Source organism: Diospyros lotus, chromosome 9 (assembly GCF_014633365.1).
Source record: "Diospyros lotus cultivar Yz01 chromosome 9, ASM1463336v1, whole genome shotgun sequence".
In the NCBI taxonomy this organism is placed as follows: Eukaryota; Viridiplantae; Streptophyta; class Magnoliopsida; order Ericales; family Ebenaceae; genus Diospyros; species Diospyros lotus.
In genome coordinates, this window is record NC_068346.1 from 34,874,759 (window position 1) to 34,895,375 (window position 20,617).

Consider the following 20,617-nt stretch of genomic DNA (forward strand, 5'->3'; position numbering starts at 1 on the left):
TCTAGATCTTCTTATCACTCAATGCGGGATGTTACAAAAATATGTGTTAACAGAAATATTTATATTTTAAATTTTAATTTCATTTCATTTTGGATTTAATTAATCCAATTTGGTAATTACATTATTTTTATAATAAATCAAGATTATTTAATACTAATAGCTAAAAAACAATATATTTGCTTTTAAATTATGCTCGATTATTGATATTTGAAATGATGTTATTTGAAATTTAAATGTTTTCACACACACAGATATATATATATATATATATGTATGGCTCTATTATTTTGGAAGTAAAACAGTCAATGGTAAAAGATTTGGTCAGAAAGTCAACCTAAAAGTCAGCGCCCGACCAAAGGGGTAAAAGCGTAACTTCGGGTAGAAGGTAAAACCCGCCGTGGTGCGTACCAGCCTGTATTAAATCGCCTGTTTGGCTTCGGGGAAAGGGTAACTCTCTCTGTATGCTATCGTGCGCCTCTTCTCCCGCCGCTGCCCTAATCGTACCACCGATCACCGCCGTCGCGTTTCGAGAGCAATGGTGGGCGCCACCGGGAGTAACGGCGGAGTTGCGACGGTGGCGGAGCCGCAGTACGAGAAAGCGAAGATATCCGTGTGGTGGGACATCGAGAACTGCCAGGTTCCGAAAGGATGCGAGCCCCACTCGATCGCACAGAACATAAGCTCGGCGCTGGCGAATATGAACTACTGCGGGCCGGTGTCGATCTACGCGTACGGCGACACCACGGGCATTCCAGCCACCGTCCAACAGGCTCTCAATAGCACCGGCATCGCCTTGAACCACGTCCCTGCAGGTATGCGATGCGCGATACGCGTATGATCGTTATTTGTTGGTTCTTGAATTTTTAAGTGAAAATTGAGCTTTTAGTCCTGTTGGCAATTTTGCGATTTGATCGGGATAATTTGTGAATGTGTAAGTTGAGATTTTGAGTGGATTGACGAGGTTGATTTAGGGAATCTGTTCGACGTTTGTGTATGTATCTCTACTGCTTGTTTGGATTTGTTCAATTTTGTCATGGGAGTAGATGATCGGTCGGTATAAGACAAACTACACAAGAGGATCTATCTATTTGTAAGCCATCGGGTGGACTTAGGGTGGTTTGGAAAAATATATTTGGGAATAGATTCTGCTGGTTTATAGCTACTAGCTTCTTGTTAATATGTGTTGTTTCTTTTCTTCTTCTTTCTTTTAACTCTTTTGGACTTCAGACGCCCGTTTCTTCTTCGTAAATTTATAAAATTGCTTTAGATCGAGCAAAATTGAAGTGTTGGATTTGATTTGATAGGAGTTAAAGATGCAAGCGACAAGAAGATTTTGGTGGATATGTTATTCTGGGCCGTGGACAATGCTGCGCCTGCTAATTTTTTGTTAATTTCTGGTGATCGAGACTTTGCTAATGCTCTGCATCAGCTGCGCATGAGGAAATACAATATTCTACTGGCGCAACCTCAGAAAGCATCTGTACCACTTGTTGCTGCTGCAAAAAGTGTCTGGCTCTGGACAAGTCTTTTGGCTGGAGGGCCACCTTTATCGAATGGCGGCTCTCTTCAATCTGTTGACAGCAACTCTAGTTATTTTTCCATCTCTGAATCATTGCATGGTCTTGGTCCTGATCCTGTTCACTTGAACCAGCCAGCGGATTCCTTCTATGAGAGCCATCACTCTGGGACTCAGAAACCCTCAAGTATGGGGAGGGGAAAAGATGCTAAATTTAAAGGGAAACTGCCTCGGAGGATTCTTAGTCAACCAAATATTTCAGTATCTTCAAGTGTGCCACTAGGAGTTAAAGAAGATCAGAATAGTTCAAACTCCCATCAACCTGGATATATGCATGTGAAGCAATTTGAGGACCCCCGGGATTTATCTAGTACTTGTGATCCCCAAGTAACCTCAAGCATGCCTGCCCAAAACTTCATGCCTGGCAGTGCTGACCTTTCTTGGACTACCAACAATAACATTCAGAGTAATTACCAAAACTATTACTCGCGTCCTGTAAGGCCAAACAACGTTCCTTTGCAGCCTACATTTGCACCAGGTAATCTGCCTCGACCTGATCAGCGTGCCTTTGCTTCCCATTCAGGGCCTGCAAGGCCTGATGGACCAAGCTTCACGCCAGGTCCTCCAACAAAAGTGCCTGATGTTGGCAAGCTAAATATTTCTGGATACCGCGGAAACGATTATCAGCCATCTAATTCACAACCACGAATTGGAGTAGAGTTGAAACAAAATCACTCAAGCCATGTAAAATTAAATGGTCCGCAGAGGGGCCACGTGCGTAACACACCTTCATTTTACCATGACACACCGATCAACACACAACTGAATGGTCGAGAATTTCAATCGCCATCTTCCTCGGCCACAGTTTCCACTGATAACTCCAGTCATGGTGTATGGGCAACTCCAGGATGCTCTAAACCGTCTGAATATGTTCAAGCCCTGATCGGGGTAGTTCTACTTGCCTTGAACACGTTAAAAAATGAGAAGATTATGCCAACTGAAGCAAATATAACTGATTGCATACGTTATGGTGATCCCAAGCACCGAACAGCTGATGTTAAGAAAGCTTTAGAGAGTGCAGTTGAGCAGCAGCTTGTACTTAAGCAGAACTTAGGAGCTTTGCAAATGTATGTTGGTAAGAATCAAAAACTATGGAACTGTGTGAACACCATGGGGGGTAATATTAATCGTTACCCAGAAACAACATGGAATGAAATCCGTAAATTTTTAACATCCTCTCCTGGCCGATCCGCAGTAATGGCTTCTCAATGCAGGTAAATACCTACTTGTTTGCTTCAAGCCACTTTGCTTCTTTGTATTTCATCTGACTTCAAATATATGCTTTTATGCTCATAACCCTTAGGTATGAAGCCGCTACTATTATGAAGCAAATGTGCTTAAAACAGTTTGCTTTGGGCGATGTACTTCAGATCTTACACCTGGTGATCAATGTGAAGAAATGGGTCACACATCATCAGTTAGGATGGCAGCCAGTTAACATCACTGTCACAGAGGCCTGACCTGAATTGGGGGCTGCAGCTGGAACATAAGCCCAATAGGAGCTAGTTTTAGTTTAAAGGAGGGCTGGTGGAAAATTATTTGATATGGAGTACTCAAAAGGTTTCTTGGAACTAGGGATCGGTTAGTGGAGGTTTGGTTTCTGAAGGACTATCAACTATAGAGTTAATAGCAATGGAAGTTTATTTGAGGTGGTTCATTGGTACAATGACATTGGTTGGTTTTTTTTCGCTTCTTTGGGAATTAGAAAGAACACCTGGATAATTGTCTGTAGAGGCAACTATGCTGAGTTTGTGGGGTTGCTAGACACTAGCTAGTTGCTACCATGATCAGCTTTCTCCAGTATAAGGGTCTACATTGTGCATATGCGGTATACATCTATGGGTATACTTGCTTTGCATGGGGTTGGCTCTTTTGTGATTGTTTAGATGTTTTGAGGGGAAGTTGACAAACTAAAAAAAATTTGGCGCTAGGTCTCCAATGTTTCTGTGATTTATTGAGGACTAGTAGTTTGACTAATTTGTTACCTCCAATATCATGGAGCTAACAATGGAAGAGGTTCTTAGATTGCAACAAGCATTATTGGCGAGAAACTATTCCTGATATTGGTAATCAAATGAAGATGGAGTTGTTTACTAAATGAACACAGATGAATTTCTGATATTTTTACCTCCAGTGCTCGTGGAGTTAGCAACGGAAAGGTTCCAGATTGTGTAGTGCAGTGTCTGCGTGAAATTAATTTCTGATATTGATAATCAGATCAAGATGGAGAAGTTTACTTAGTGAGCAGGTAAAATGTCGTTGTGGCTGCAGACATATATTGAAGCAGTCGAAGTTACGTTGGAGGACTTTGTTACCTTCTTGAATCTCACTTCAAGCTGTTGTGATTTAAAGGTGGAAACCATTTTGATCTCCTATTAGTGTATGATACTATTAGCTAATACTATATGAAGAGCAAATGTAGTGCCAGATGACCACACGTTTCATTTCAATGCAGTATGAGTTGAGACAACCATGAAGATGCCAGTTGATGCTGGAATGCAAAGATCTCTGTTGAGGTTTACTAAGAAAGACGCAAGATTGGCTGTTGAGGCCTACTTAACCACCGATTTTCAAAGTTCCCTTGTTACATCACATTATATAACCATGAAGATGCCAGTTGATGCTGGAATGCTAAGATATCTGTTGAGGTTTACTAAGAAAGACGCAAGATTGGCTGTTGAGGCCTACTTAACCACTGATTTTCGAAGTTCCCTTGTTACATCACATTATATAACCATGAAGATGCCAGTTGATGCTGGAATGCTAAGATCTCTGTTGAGGTTTACTAAGAAAGACGCAAGATTGGCCGTTGAGGCCTACTTCACCACCCATTTTCAAAGTTTCCTTGTTACATCACATTATACACACACATATCGAATCCGCAGCTGTGTTTCCTTTGTGCGTCGGTGTTTTGTTACTGGGTCATGTCAGGCACTGTTAAACCTGTTTAATGTACATTTTTACATGAGTTTGTATTATATTTTGCCATGCAGTGGCTCTGAACAATCAACTTATTAACCAATGCAGAAGTTTTATTATATTCCGCAGCTGTGTTAGACCTTTGTTGCATCTGAATGGATGTGTTGAAGTTATAAAATGCATTATGCGTGCAACATGATTGCTTGCAGTAATGAGTAACTTGTAGGTGGTAGCAGGAATTCATGGTGATGTGCTCTGGTTTTTTGCTATATTGTGAGATTTAGATGCCTTGCCGTTTCATGCTTTGCCTGTGTTTGGAAGCACTATTTTGACCGGATTTGCGCTGTTTTAGCTTTTGCTTCCATTTTGATTGATTACACTCTTCCATTGTCACATAGGACATCTGTCGTGCCGTGCTTAACAATGATAATATATGCTCTTTTGTGATTCGAAGATTGCGGGTCTTTTGTGACCCGAACCGATGATTATGGGTTTAAATTCAAGAATAATCTCCTTGCATATAAGAGATAAAATTATATATAAAAATAATAATTTCCCAGCCAATTTTAATGTCCACTAATCACAACCTTACCAATAAACTAAATATTCGTTCCCAGCTGTCGGGCATTGAGCTAACAATCAAAAAGTGTATTTAAGCCGTGCCATCATTCACTCTACTTTGGTCTTCGGTGTTAATTGCCCTCACTGCTCAATCACCCATCCTTGTTCCTTACAAGTTCAGTAACCCTTGCTCTTGGGCCTAGCGTTCGAGTCGATGGTGACAGATTCTGATGCTTTGATTATAAAGCTGATAATAATAATGGTTAACAAACACACGTACGTCTGTTTCGGACAAATTTTGTTTTATTTGATGTAAACTTATTTGGGGAAGGGTCCCAATCCCTCAGATTCCATTTCCCTCTCAATTTGTTCACATCAACCAAATTTTATGATATCCTGAGTAAATAACAGAAAATTTTCCCAACAAACACTGTCGGAGGATACCCACAAAGGTCAAATTCGTCATTATACACGAAAAGCAAAAGGCGAAAGCCTTTCAAATCCAGCCACTCTTTTCAAGCCGATTGGTCCATTTCTTTTCATTCCAGGTGTACAGTGAAGACCGAATAACGTCATTCTTGTAAATTTGACAAAAGTCACGTGGACATTATCGTCAATGCAAGCCGCCCAATCTAGTTTTCCAATTTGATAAATTCTGGAGAAATTCTATTTACAATCATACATTTTTTTTTTCTATAATTTACTTTTAATATTTCTAAAATATCTTGAAATAAAAATTTATATTTGTCCTTCATTTAAATATATGACGCTCAACCACCCATTATTACTCTTCAAGCGCATACACTCATTTTCTCGATCACCATCGTCACAGTAACTTTCTCATGCACAATTGAATATCGTGTAACTATTATTATTCAACACCGAGCAGCAGCCACTATTATTCAAAACCAAACATTACTCAGCCGAGTTCTCCTTGCCATAGCCATTACTATTAGCGATGGATGATTATTATCTGTAAATGTTTACGTAGAGTTTGACAAAGAAGATAACGAGTATTCATGTTTCGGCGAGAAAAAACACAATTTATAATATTTATCACTAGTTAAATCACATAATTTATATATACATACACGATGGATGAATTAAAAAATAAAAAATACACTGCCTTGGAGGCTAGGGAATGCCCCGAACCTCGGGGTTCAGGGCTTGGGGGATGCCTGAACCTCGAGATTCGGGCGATTTGGGGTTCCCCGAACCCCGAGGTTCGGGGAACCCCTAACAGCCCGAACCTCAGAGTTCGATAAGCACCCCGAATCCATGGCTTCGGCAAAAATCAATTCTCCCGAACCTATGAATTCGAGAAAAACCATTTTTCCCGAAATCATAAATTTGGGAGAATGCAATTCTCCCTAATTCAATTATATAATATATTATATAATATTATACTATATAATCTGTATAGTATAATATAGTATACATATTATAGGTTCGGGGGTGAGGGGTTCCCTGAACTGCAGGGTTCGGGGAACCCCTCACCCCCCGAAAGAGGGGCATTACCTAGTTTTGAGACTTTGGGGAACTTCAATGAAAAAGGTGGGCGAGACAAGCGAAGTGGGCGACAACGAGAGGTCGACGGTGGTTTGTGAGAGTGGTCTAAATAAAAAGAAGAAAAATAACAGGGTTTGATACTCCAAGAAGGAGAACATGAAGAAGACCAGGGTTTGATGCGAAGAAGAAGAGTTTGGATGCGCGTGAGGTGTGATTTTTGAGAGATGAGTGTTTAGAGGATATATTTGGTATATAAATGGTTGTACAAAGTAATAAATGTGGCTGCTAATAGTAAAATTTAATATTTTACATGTAGTGGTTACGAAAAACAAAATTTATGGTTGCAAATAGAATTTTCCTAAATTCTATTCACAGTCCACGTCTCAGTCAAATTATTTACTAATTTTAAAATTCTTATTTTATCTCTATTACCCACTCTCTCTCCTGACCACCCTCAATCTCCAATCGTCACCTCATATCTTTCTTTATCTCCTGCACCGTATATACACATACACACACAAATACATACATATATATATACACATGACAGACATGATTACCTACCCATCGCCATTGATAAGGACGGATCTAGGAGCAAATCTGGAAAAGGGTTGGCCCCAATATTTATAAGTCATTTCAGCCTTCCTCTCCCAAATGGGCCAAATTTGCCTTGCAAATTTGGGGGAAGGCTGAATCTTGGGGGTTTGCAGCTCGTGCTTGCCCACTCTTTAAATCCGCCCTTGATTGTTGGGTCGGCCACCATGGTCCTGAAGGTCTCTCCTTTTTTCTCTCTTTGTGCGACGCCATGGCCAACCCACACACACACACTCTCTCATTCTCTTTGTGTGACGCCATGACCAACCCCCCTGACACACACACACACACACACACACACACACACACACACACACACACACACACACACACACACACTCTCTCTCTCTCTCTCTCTCTCTCTCTCTCTTCTCTGTGCGACGCCATGGCCGACCCACACACATGCACACTATCTCTTTCTCTTTGGTCGACCGCAATTGGGGTGATGAGGAACCGTCGAACCCCAGGGTTCAAGGATTTGCGAACCCTCGAATCCCAAGATTCGGGGAGTCCCCGAATCCTAGGGTTTGGGGGTTCGAGCAAATTTGTGGGTTGTGAAAAGAATTTCATGGGGTGTAGATTGTGAAGAGCAAATTTGTGGACTGTGAATATAATTTTCTTTTCAATTTACACGGATGGCCAGTCCTCCAATTAAAATCCTAATTTCCCAACTAAATTCATTTGATTCGATTACTTTTTATTAAATTAAATTTGATTTTATTTTTCATTTTTAATTTAGATTCTACAATTAAAATTTCGATTCAATTGGATTTTAGATTCTATTAATTCAGTTTGGTAATTAAATCATTCTGATCAAATTATTTAATGCTTCTTACTAAATAACAATATATTTACTTTTAAATTACGTTCGGTTAAAAATATTTCAAATTTCTAATTTAAAGTATTTATATTTTAAATTCTGTTGGCTAAAAGGCCTGGTCCTGAAGGTCAACATACGAGTCAATGCCCTGACACCGAAGGGAAAAAAGCATAACTTCGTGTGGAAGGCAAACCCGCAGTGGTGCACTGCATACCAGCCTTTATATTCTCTCGCCTAGTTGGGTTCGGGGGAAGAGTAGCTGCTTCCGTCTCCGTATGCTATCGTGCCCCTCTTCTCCGACCGCTGCCCTAATCGTACCACCGATCGCTGCCGTCGCGTTTCGAGAGCAATGGTGGGCCTCACCGGGAGTAATGGCGGAGTTGCGACGGTGGCGGAGCCACAGTACGAGAAGGCGAAGATATCGGTGTGGTGGGACATCGAGAACTGCCAGGTTCCGAAAGGATGCGAGCCCCACTCGATCGCACAGAACATAAGCTTGGCGCTGGCGAATGTGAACTACTGCGGGCCGGTGTCGATCTATGCGTACGGCGACACCACGGGCATTCCAGCCACCGTCCAACAGGCTCTCAATAGCACCGGCATCGCCTTGAACCACGTCCCTGCAGGTATGCGGTCCGCGTATGATCGTTATTTGTTGGTTCTTGAATTTTTAAGTGAAAATTGAGCTTTTAGTCTTGTTGGCAATTGTGCGATTTGATCGGGATAATTTGTGAGTGTGTAAGTTGAGATTTTGAGTGGATTGAGGAGGTTGATTTAGGGAATCTGTTCGACGTTTGTGTATGTATTGTTGAATTTATGGCTAGGTATGTCACAATTATAGAATATATTTATTGCAAATAAAGCAATAACTCACCAACCCCTAAATTGCAATAATATTTAATGCAATTATTAAAACTGCACAAGCACTCCCTTAATATTATAAACAAATATTAGCAACAACTTTAAGATCAAGGGACTGCAAAACGGTGACAAGACGAGGTTGATGGAAATTGAAACAGTCGAATCGGAGGGACACAATAGACCGAGTCACGTCTTAGCGCTGTCCTGAAAGCAAGATTGCCCTGCAACTGGCAACCGGCAGGCTATGGCGAAAGCTTCAGCAGGATAAAATGGTCTCTCCAACAGAACAGCGGCCTCGAACGGTTGGAGCTGACAGAACTCAATAAAGGAACTTGCTCTTTGAGGTGAATGCAAATACAAAATGAAACTAGAGAATGTTGGAATGCTTGGATGATGAAGAATGAAACTTGGGCAGCCTTTTATAGTTGCACCAGGGGCTCCCAAGAGCCACAAAATCAATACAACAATTAATTAAAATCATAAAACTCATTAAAAGTTGTGACTCTTGGAGTAAATGAAAAACTTCAAATTTAATTCAAGAAATTAAGTATGGCTGTTCAAATTTCTATAAACAACAAATAATAAATCCAACAAATACACTTACACTCACTCACACGGGCCCAACAATCCCCCACATGAGTGTAAGTGTTCCAAACCAAATAAACCGACACAACACCAATGAGAGCAAACAATAAGTTATGCATCAGGCAAGGTGTCTTTTGGACTTGAACCTCCCTTAATGAGTATCTGTCGAACTTATCGAAGAAGTAGTGAGCCTAGCTCTTGAACTACCCTCCTAGTGGTAAATCAAGACAATAGATACCACACACAACTCATCTTACACCTTCGAGTTCTATACGGTTGTGTCCGTTTTGGTCCTGGACAACATTCTGAGTTCATGAGAGCTCTAGAGAACCCAAGCCTTTAGAACAGTTCTCATAGAAGCGACCCACTTCTACTCTCACATAGGTAATCATTGATTAAGAGTACTCTGTCACTACTCTTCTTATAACAAGATACCAATATTACCTGTACTATTGACAGAATACACACTTTTGCTACTGGGAAGAAACTATAAGTTCCTCAGTGTGTAGACTATGAATTATTCCAGCCAGTTTGCCTATTTAACCCAGATCTTGGGATCTCCAGTCAATTGGGTTAGGTTACCACCGGAAAACTCATTTCACAGGCTTTAACCCCATTCCCTTCGATATAGAGGTGACTTGTTTCCTCGTCACTCCTTTTGTCAAAGAATCTGCCAAATTTTCCTTTGACTTCACATAATCAATGGAGATTATTCCATTGATGAGCTTGCCTTACAGAATTATGCTTGCGCCTTATGTGTCTAGACTTTCCATTGTAGACACTATTTTTAGCTTGCATAGAAGCAGCTAAGTTGTCACAGTAGACACATATGGCATTTACAGGCTTAGGCCATAGTGGAATGTCTTTAAGGAAATTTCGAAGCCACTCTGCTTCTTCTCCTGCTTTATCCAGAGCGATAAACTCTGACTCCATAGTAGACCGTGCAATGCACGTCTGTTTCGAAGACTTCCACGATACAACAGCTCCACCTAAGGTAAACACATACCCACTGGTCGATTTAGTCTCCATGCTATCTGAGATCCAATTAGCATCACTAAACCCTTCCAGTATAGGTGGATACCTCGTGTAATGCAACCCATACTCTAACGTGTACTTTAAGTACCTGAGTATCCTGACCAGAGCATCCCAATGGTCACGTCCAGGATTACTCGTGTATCTTGCCAACCTTCCTACCGAGTAGGCAATATCGGGTCTTGTACAATTCATGATGTACATCAAACTTCCAATGACCCGAGCATACTCCAAAGGAGATACACCTTCACCATTGTTCTTCTTTAGTTTAGAATTTGGATCAAATGGAGTAACTATGGGCTTACTCTCGAAATGACCAAATCTACGCAACACTTTCTCGATATAGTGTGATTGAGAAAGTATATATCCTTCAGCATTCTTTGTTATTCGAATTCCAAGAATGACATCAACAAGACCCAGGTCTTTCATATCAAAATTGGAATTCAGCATTCCTTTTGTGGATTCTATGACACTTCTATTAGTGCCCATTATTAGCATATCATCCACATACAAGCACACGACACACTCGTGATTTATGGTTTTAACATAAACACATTTATCACACTCATTTATCTTGAACCCATTTGCAAGCATAGTGTGATCAAATTTCTCATGCCATTGCTTTGGTGCTTGTTTTAGTCCATACAAAGACTTTATGAGTTTGCACACTTTCTTCTCATGTCCCTTTACGACAAACCCTTCGTGTTGTTCCATATAAACTTCTTCGTCTAAATCTCCATTCAAAAATGCAGTCTTTACATCCATTTGGTGAATTTCCAAATTGTGTAACGCTGCGATTGCGATCAACATTCTTATAGATGTGATTCTCGTCACTGGAGAATAGGTATCGAAGAAGTCTTGCCCTTCCTTTTGGTGATAGCCTTTAGCTACTAGACGGGCCTTGTACTTATCAATAGTACCGTCGGCCTTTAGTTTCTTCTTAAATATCCATTTGCACCCAATTGGCTTACTTCCCGGAGGTAAGTTAACCAACACCCATGTATGGTTTTGCATAATGGACTCCATCTCACTATTGATGGCCTCCTTCCAATACGGAGCATCAGATGACGTCATAGCCTCATTATAAGTTTGAGGCTCATCTTCTACCATAAAGGTTAGGAAATCTGGTCCAAAAGAAGTAGCTTTCTTAGCTCTTTTGCTCCTTTTAGGTTCAACCTCGGTCTCCTGACCAACTTGACCCTCAAAAGAGCTCGCCTCATACTTCCTCTTGGAACCACCGTCATTGTGTCTTTCTTCCTTAAAAGGGAATATGTTCTCAAAGAACTCCACTTCTATGGATTCCATTATGGTGTTATTATTAATATTATGAATTTCTGATTTTATCACCAGGAACCTATAGGCAGCACTGTGCAGTGCATAGCCAATAAAGACACAATCTATCGTCTTTGGTCTAAGTTTGACCCTTTTCGGTAAAGGAACTTGCACCTTAGCCAAACACCCCCACACTTTAAGAATTTTATATGAGGGTTGCTTCCCATTCCACACTTCATAAGGAGATTTGTCAGTTTTCTTATGTGGAATTTGATTCAAAACTAAGTTTGTTGTAAGCAACGCCTCCCCCCCACAAATTGTGGGGTAAACCCGAACTATTAAGCATGCAGTTAACTATGTCCTTTAAAGTTCGATTTTTCCTTTCAGCTACACCGTTTTGTTGTGGTGTATAAGGTGCCGTGGTTTGATGGATTATTCCATTAATCTCACAAAACTCAGAGAGAGACGTTGATTCATATTCACCACCTCTATCTGATCTCAACACCTTTACTTTCTTTCCAAGTTGATTTTCAACTTCTGCCTTATATGTCTTGAACACATCTAAGGTCTCGTCTTTACTGTGTAATAGATATACATAGTAGTATTTGCTACAATCATCTATGAATGTGACAAAGTACTTCTTCCCACCTCTAGTAGGAGTACTTTTCATGTCACATAGATCACTATGAATTAAATCGAGTAACTCACTGTTTCTTTCCACAGACGGAAATGGCTTCCTCGTGAACTTTGACTCGACACAAACTTCACATTTATGTCATTTGTCAATACTGAAGTTAGGCAATAGTCCTAAATTTATCATTCTTTGGAAAGAACGATCATTGACGTGCCCTAATCTCGAGTGCCACACATCACACAACTCAACAGAATAAGCGGAAGCCTTGTTCTTATTCTCATTATTTTTGGGAACCTGGGCTAGTACATTAAGTTTGAACATACCATCAAGTAAATAACCCCGTCCCACATACATACCCCCCTTAGTAAAAGTGAACTTGTTTGACTCAAACACAAGTTTGAACCCATTCTTGTTCAGCAGAGTTCCAGACACCAAGTTCTTCCGGATTTTCGGCACGTGGCACACGTCATTGAGGGTAAGTATCTTCCTGGAGGTCCACTTCAGCAGGACCTTACCTTTTCCGATCACAAGAGATGCAAAAGCATTCCCCATGTACAGCTTCTCAGAGCCGTCAGCACTTTCATATGTGGCGAACAGAGCCCGGTCACTGCAGATGTGCTTAGTAGCACCAGTGTCTATCCACCAGCCCTTGGAATTCGACACCATGCAGACATCTGTGACAACCAAAATCAGATCGACATCTTCTTCCATCATGTTGGCCTGATGTTCTTGCGCTGGTTGTTGCCAGAGCTCTATCCCTTCTTGTGACGGCAGTCAATGGCCCTATGGCCCGTCTTGCCGTACACCCAGCAGCTCCCTTGGATGCGCTTGGTGAGGGTCTTATTCTTGGGACCCACGTTCACGTTCTTCTTTTTGGCTTGTTGTTTCTTGGGTTGAGGTTTTGAATCTTCAACCACGTTTGTCCTAGCTTCCAGCCTGAGAGGAGCTTTATCTCCCTTCCGATTGTCCTCTTCGATGCGGAGTCTGACAGCCAGATCCTCCATGGACAGCTCTTTCCGCTTGTGCTTAAGGTAGTTCTTGAAGTCTTTCCACGAGGGTGGTAACTTCTCAATCACAACGGCAACTTGGAATGGTTCATTTATAACCAATCCCTCACTCAGCAAGTCATTAAAGAGCACTTGCAGTTCTTCCAACTAGTTGACCACCAACTTGGAATCAACCATCTTGTAGTCAAGAAATTTCCCAACGAGGAATTTCTTAGTTCCAGCATCTTCCAATTTGTACTTCTTATCCAGAGCATCTCACAGTTCCTTAGCTGTCAGGTAGGCAGTACAATATACGTTGTACAGTGAGTTCGCCAAGGCACTTAGGATGTAGTTCCAGCACAGGAAGTCCGTATGCATCCACGCTTCCTTGGCAGCTACTTCCTCTGCAGTTGCATTCTTCGGGGTGACTGGGCATGCTTCCTTCAGTATATGCGCCAGGTTCAGAGTGGTCAGATAAAAGACCATCTTTTGTTGCCATCTCTTAAAGTCCTCACCATTAAACTAGTGGGGCTTTTCCACATGGGGAGTTGCCTTAGTCACCATTGATCCCATGACAGTAGCAGTGTTAGTCATAGTGGCGTGGGGGATGGGGGTAGCCATACTATCTTGCTTTCAGAATGTTGAATTTATGGCTAGGTATGTCACAATTATAGAATATATTTATTGCAAATAAAGCAATAACTCACCAACCCCTAAATTGCAATAATATTTAATGCAATTATTAAAACTGCACAAGCACTCCCTCAATATTATAAACAAATATTAGCAACAACTTTAAGATCAAGGGACTGCAAACCGGTGACAAGACGAGGTTGATGGCAATTGAAACTGCTGAATCGGAGGGACACAATAGACCGAGTCACGTCTTAGCGCTGTTCTAAAAGCAAGATCGCCCTGCAACTGGCAGCCGGCAGGCTATGGCGAAAGCTTCAGCAGGATAAAACGGTCTTTCCAACAGAACAGCGGCCTCGAACGGTTGGAGCTGACAGAACTCAATAAAGGAACTTGCTCTCTGAGGTGAATGCAAATACAAAATGGAACTAGAGAATGTTGGAATGCTTGGATGATGAAGAATGAAACTTGGGCAGCCTTTTATAGTTGCACCAGGGGCTCCCAAGAGCCACAAAATCAATACAACAACTAATTAAAATCATAAAACTCATTAAAAGTTGCGACTCTTGGAGTAACTGAAAAGCCTCAAATTTAATTCAAGAAATTAAGTATGGCTATTCAAATTTCTATAAACAACAAATAATAAATCCAACAAATACACTTACACTCACTCACACGGGCCCAACATGTATGTCTACCGCTTGTTTGGATTTGTACAATTTTGTCATGGGAGAAGACAAACTGTACAAGAGGATCTATCTACTTGTAAGCCATCGGGTGGACTTAGGGTGGTTTGGAAAAATATATTTGGGAATAGATTCTGCTGGTTTATAGCTACTAGCTTCTTGTTAATATGTGTGGTTTCTTTTCTTCTTCTTCTTCCTTTTAACTCTTTTGGACTGCAGACGCCGTTTCTTCTGGTAAATTTATAAAATTGTTTTAGATTGAGCAAAATTGAAGTGTTGGATTTGATTTGATAGGAGTTAAAGATGCAAGCGACAAGAAGATTCTGGTGGATATGTTATTCTGGGCCGTGGACAATGCTGCGCCTGCTAATTTTTTTTTAATTTCTGGTGATCGGGACTTTGCTAATGCTCTGCATCAGCTGCGCATGAGGAAATACAATATTCTCCTGGCTCAACCTCAGAAAGCATCTGTACCACTTGTTGCTGCCGCTAAAAGTGTATGGCTCTGGACAAATCTTTTGGCTGGAGGGACACCTTTATCGAATGGGGGCTCTCCTCAATCTGTTGACAGCAACTCTAGTCATTTTTCCGGTTCTGAATCATTGCATGGTCTTGGTCCTGATCCTGTTCACTTAGACCAGCCAGTGGATTCCTTCTATGAGAGCCATCACTCTGGGACTCAGAAAACCTCAAGTATGGGGAGGGGAAAAGATGCTAAACATAAAGGGAAACAGCCTCGGAGGAATCCGAGTCAACCAAATATTTCACAACCTTCAAGTGTGCCACCAGGAGTTAAAGAAGATCAGAATAGTGCAAACTCCCATCAACCTGGATACATGCATGTGAAGCAATTCGAGAACCCCCAGGATTTATCCACTACTTGTGATCCCAGAGGAACCTCAAGCATGCCTGCCCCAAACTTCATGCCTGACAGTGCTGACCTTTACTGGACTACCAACAATAACATTCAGGGTAATTACCAAAACTATTACTCGCGTCCTCCAACAAAAATACCCGATGTTAGCAAGATAAATATTTCTGGATACCGCGGAAATGATTATCAGCCCTCTACCTCACTACCACGAATTGGAGTAGAGTTAAAACAAAATCACACAAGCCATGTAAAATTAAATGGTCTGCAGAGGGGCCACGTGGATAACACGCCTTCATTTTACAATGATACGCTGAACAACGCGCATCCGAATGGTCGAGAATTTCAATCGTCATCTTCCTCAGCCATGGTCGCCACTAATATCTCCAGTCATGGTGTATGGGCAACTCCAGGATGCTCTAAACCGTCTGAATATGATCAAGGCCTGATCAGGGTAGTTCTACTTGCCTTGAAGACGTTAAAAACTGAGAAGATTATGCCAACTGAAGCAAATATAACTTATTGCATACGTTATGGTGATCCCAAGCACCGAACAGCTAATGTTAAGAAAGCTTTAGAGAGTGCAGTTGAGCAGAAGCTTGTAGTTAAGAAGAACTTAGAAGGTTCTTTGCAAATATATGTTGGTAAGAATAAAAAACTATGGGAGTGTGTGAACCCCAAGGGGGGTTATATTATGCGTTTCCCAGAAGCAACATGGAATGAAATCCGTAAATTTTTAACCACCTCTCCTGGCCGATCTGCAGTAATGGCTTCTCAATGCAGGTAAATACCTACTTGTTTTCTTCAAGTTCAATTCACTTTGCTTCTTCATATTTCATCTGACTTCACATATATGCTTTTCTGCTCTTTACCCTTAGGTATGAAGCCGCTACTATTATGAAGCAAATGTGCTTAAAAGAGTTTGCTTTGGGCGATGTACTTCAGATCTTACACCTGGTGATCAAGAAGAAGTGGGTCACACATCATCAGTCAGGATGGCAGCCTGTTAACATCACTGTCACAGAGGCCTGACCTGAATTGGGGGCTGCAGCTGGGGCATAAGCCCAATAGGAGCTAGTTGTTGTTTAAAGGAGGGCTGGTGGAAAATTATTTGATATGGAGTAGGAGTACTCAAAGGTTTCTTGGAACTAGGGATCGGTTAATGGAGGTTTGGTTTCTGAAGTACCATCGACTATAGAGTTAATAGCTTTGGAAGTTTATTTGAGGTGGTTGAGTAAAGTTCATTGGTACAATGACATTGGTTGGTTTTTTTCGCTTCTTAGGGAATTAGAAAGAACGCCTGGATAATTGTCTGTAGAGGCAACTATGCTGAGTTTGTAAGGTTGCTAGACACTAGCTAGTTGCTACCATGATCGGCTGTCTCCAGTGTAAGGGTTTACATTGTGTATATGCGGTATACATTGATGGGTATTCTTGCTTTGCATGGGATTGGTTCTTTTGTGATTGTTTAGATGTTTCAAGGGGAAGTCGACAAACTAAAAAATATTTGGCGCTAGGTCTCCAACCATTTTTGACTTCTATGTTTCTGTGATTTATTGGGGACTAGTAGTTTGACTAATTTGTTACCTCCAATATCATGGAGTTAGCAATGGAAGAGGTTCTTGGATTTCAACAAGCGTTATCGGCGAGAAACTATTCCTGGTATAGGTAATCAAATGAAGATGGAGTTGTTTACTAAATGAACACAGATGAATTTCTCATATTGTTACCTCCAGTGCTCGTGGAGTTAGCAACGGAAAGGTTCCAGATTGTGTAGTGCAGTGTCCGGGTGAAATTAATTTCTGATATTGATAATCAGATCAAGATGGAGAAGTTTACTCAGTGATCAGGTAAAAGGTCCTTGTGGCTGCAGACATATATTGAAGCAGTCAAAGTTACGTTGGAGGACTTTGTTACCTTCTTGAATCTCGCTTCAAGCTGTTGCGATTTAAAGGTGGAAACCATTTTGATCTCCTATCAGTGTATGATACTATTAGCTAATACTATATGAAGAGCAAATGTTGCGCCAGGTGACCACACGTTTCATTTCAATGCTGTATCAGTTGATATAACCATGAAGATGCCAGTTGATGCTGGCATGCTAAGATCTCTGTTGAGATTTACTAAGAAAGACCAAATTGGTTCTTGAGGCCTACTTCACCACCCATTTTCAAAGTTCCCTTGTTACATCACATTATATAACCATGAAGATGCCAGTTGATGCTGGAATGCTAAGATCTCTGTTGAGGTTTACTAAGAAAGACGCAAGATTGGCTGTTGAGAGGCCGGCCTACTTCACCACCCATTTTCAAAGTTCCCTTGTGATGATGCGGTGGTCGATCACCCTCTTCTGCCTCCTCCAGTGTGCCTGCAATGGAGATAGGGACTTACTCCCCCGGTCAATCTCTGACGATTAAGTCAGATGTCTTTTCACCAGCAAAAAGCAGTGAAATTACTTATGCTCCAATTATCAAAAGATGATTCGATCCCTTACCTTAGCCCCTCCTCCTTCTTTTATCCTTGCGTTGAGATCGAGATTTCGGATAGAGATCTTCGGGATCTTTATCCCACTTTTCTTGGAATCTTATCGATAAGGATTCCATAATAGTCACTCTCTCCGAAGAGTTCGGGATAGCTTTCTTCCTCCGTCATTTTTGGCGAAAGGGTCTTAGGGACTTCCTTACCGAGCATCCTGCCAACTGGCGTGGTGACACATATCGGCCACGTGTGCTTCGAGATCCAACAAGATTGCATCTGTGAAGTACCCCTTAAGCGAACACGTGGCATGACTGCTATAGGACGTCTTCCCAGGGCATGGGAGTAATTATGGACCTGGGGGTATTTTTCTCATCATTTGCCACCTCACTCCTTGAGTTCTTCGGTTCGAAGGGCTCGTGGAGTGCTGGAATCTCCGAAGCTCAAGCTTTTATTATCCTGAGGGTCAGTATCTACGGGGCCCGAAGAGCCGATGCATCTTTTTCTTTCACGCGTATACGGAGGGCACAGATATCCATTTTGTTCTGGCGATATTTTCTCTTCCCAATGCTCTGTCCAAACCTTTTCGTCTTTTGGCGGCGACCTAGGGTAGTTAATGTTCATCATTACTCGCCATTTGATCTTCCGCTCCTATGATTTAAACAGGAGTTTTCCACTCTTCCTTTCTTTCTTTCGATTATTCTCCACTTCCTCCCTATTATCATACGGTCAAGTGTTCTCATCCTCTTTACTTTCCTTGATTAATCTCTTTGCAATGGCGATCACTGGCTCCGGACATTTCACCTCAAACGGCGTCGAGCTCGTAGAATGGGAGAAGCATCCTGCGGCTTCCATTACTTGCTAGTGGATGAGTGAGTCGGAATGCCAACAATTTCGGGAGAAGTACGTGATTCCTGACGAGTGGGAGATCGAGTTCAACACCTATCTCCGAGCGTGCCATCCCGTCGCGGGTTGACTCTGTATTTATAAGTGCGCCTTTGATCGGGGCTTTCGACTACCTCCTCGGGGGTGGGTTATGTCACTTCTTCAACATCTTACTATCGCCCCTGCTCAACTTTCCCCTTTCGGGTGGAGGTATTTGATGGGCTTCATCGTTATCTGCCGAGCTGCTCGAGTGGAACCCACGGGAGAGCTCTTTGACTGTTTTTTTACTACCAATCGCGACCCCGGTGGTTGGATTTTGGTCTCTCCAAGAATCATAAAGGAGGGTTGCCTCCTTGCCTCCAAAGAACGCCCCGAACTTGAGATCAAGGCCTCAACCCTATTGTATTCTGGTGGATCGAAAGACTCAGATGATTGGAAAAAGCGTTTCGTCTTCGTCCGTCCTCGATCAGCCGGCTCTACCCACGAAATTTGGTCTGTTAGCAATGGATGGACTTTGGATACCAAGCACAAACGTCCGAACGTTGAGAACATCAAGGAACCTGTCGGCAAGCTCATGAAGGTTAGTCAGGACTGGGTAGAAGGATGGCTTTCTAACCAAGCTCTTATTGAAGCGGGTTTGGACGGTGTAAATTGGAAGTTTTCACCCTTCGCTTTCTTCTTCATTTCCTGCTCCTATCAGACGTTGATCTTTGTCGTTATTTTCGCAGTTGAAAATCTTTGGGAGATAACCTATTCTCCTATTACCGAGAAGACGATCTTAGACTTCCTGAAGAGTAAAGGCCCCTCGGCCCCTCCCATTGACAGGAAGATATCTGAGAAGGTTGTCCCTCCTGAGTGAGCCCCGAAGAGCAAAAAGAACAAGAAGTCCTTAACACCTACCCGATCGCGAAAAACGGCGGAGGGGGATCTTCAGACTTTCCAAGAGGCTTCCAAAAACAACGCTGATGAGGGCTCGAAAGGCTTTTCTTCGGAGCCCCCTGCCTCGAAAACCAAAGACCCCCCTTCTACGCAACAAAAATCCACAACTGGGTCTGCCCTCTTGTCAATCCCCTTCGAAGATGATACGGCGACCATCGCCCAAGTACTCGAAGCGACTCGCACGGAAGCACAGAGAAAGCAAACTTCTGCAGGTACGGAGCCCACTGTACCGTTTCCCACCGTTCCTATCAGTTCTGTGTTTAAGCGAATATTAACGCCACTAGCACCAGAGGGGCGCTCAGAATTGACGGGAGAGGCTTCGCTGGAAGGGGCTTCGGTACTATCAACGAGGGAGATACTAGCGTGCCGAACGAAATGCCGTAGGGTGGAAACTGCACTCTCTACCGCTGCTATCTCCGAACCTTCGGTTCCCAATGCCAACAATGCCTCCCCACCGACTTTGGCTCTCTCCAGTATTCTACCCACTTTGAGCGAACTAGATTACTGTGCCGAGATTCTAAAAGTATGACCATAGTCTTTTCCTCTTGAATTCTTTCATGTGGATGAATCTTAATCCTCACCTTGTCTCCATTTCTCAGAACCTTACGGGTTTTCAAGATTCTGTCTCCCGGCGAGAGTTCGAACTTCGCGCTCAAATTACCTTCCTGGAATTCGAGGTCAAGAAGCTCCGAGGGTTTGAGTCCTTCTCCTCCCAACTGTCAGGTCTCGAACACCGCGTCCACATTTTGACCAAATTTGTTGAGCTGGCACAAGAAAAT

General features: G+C 42.2%; 1 protein-coding gene and 1 pseudogene across 1 annotated transcript; both read left to right on the top strand.

Annotated features, from left to right (window-relative positions):
- The first annotated feature begins 435 nt into the window (after positions 1–435).
- Positions 436–4,619, top strand: LOC127810553 (uncharacterized). The gene is made up of 3 exons (XM_052350092.1): positions 436–812; positions 1,305–2,790; positions 2,880–4,619. The coding sequence occupies exons 1-3, from the start codon at positions 536–538 to the stop codon at positions 3,034–3,036; spliced, it is 1,920 nt and encodes a 639-aa protein (XP_052206052.1). The 5' UTR covers positions 436–535; the 3' UTR covers positions 3,037–4,619.
- A 3,527-nt stretch (positions 4,620–8,146) lies between these two features.
- LOC127810555 (uncharacterized) lies at positions 8,147–16,981 on the top strand (annotated as a pseudogene).
- The last annotated feature ends 3,636 nt before the right edge of the window (positions 16,982–20,617 follow it).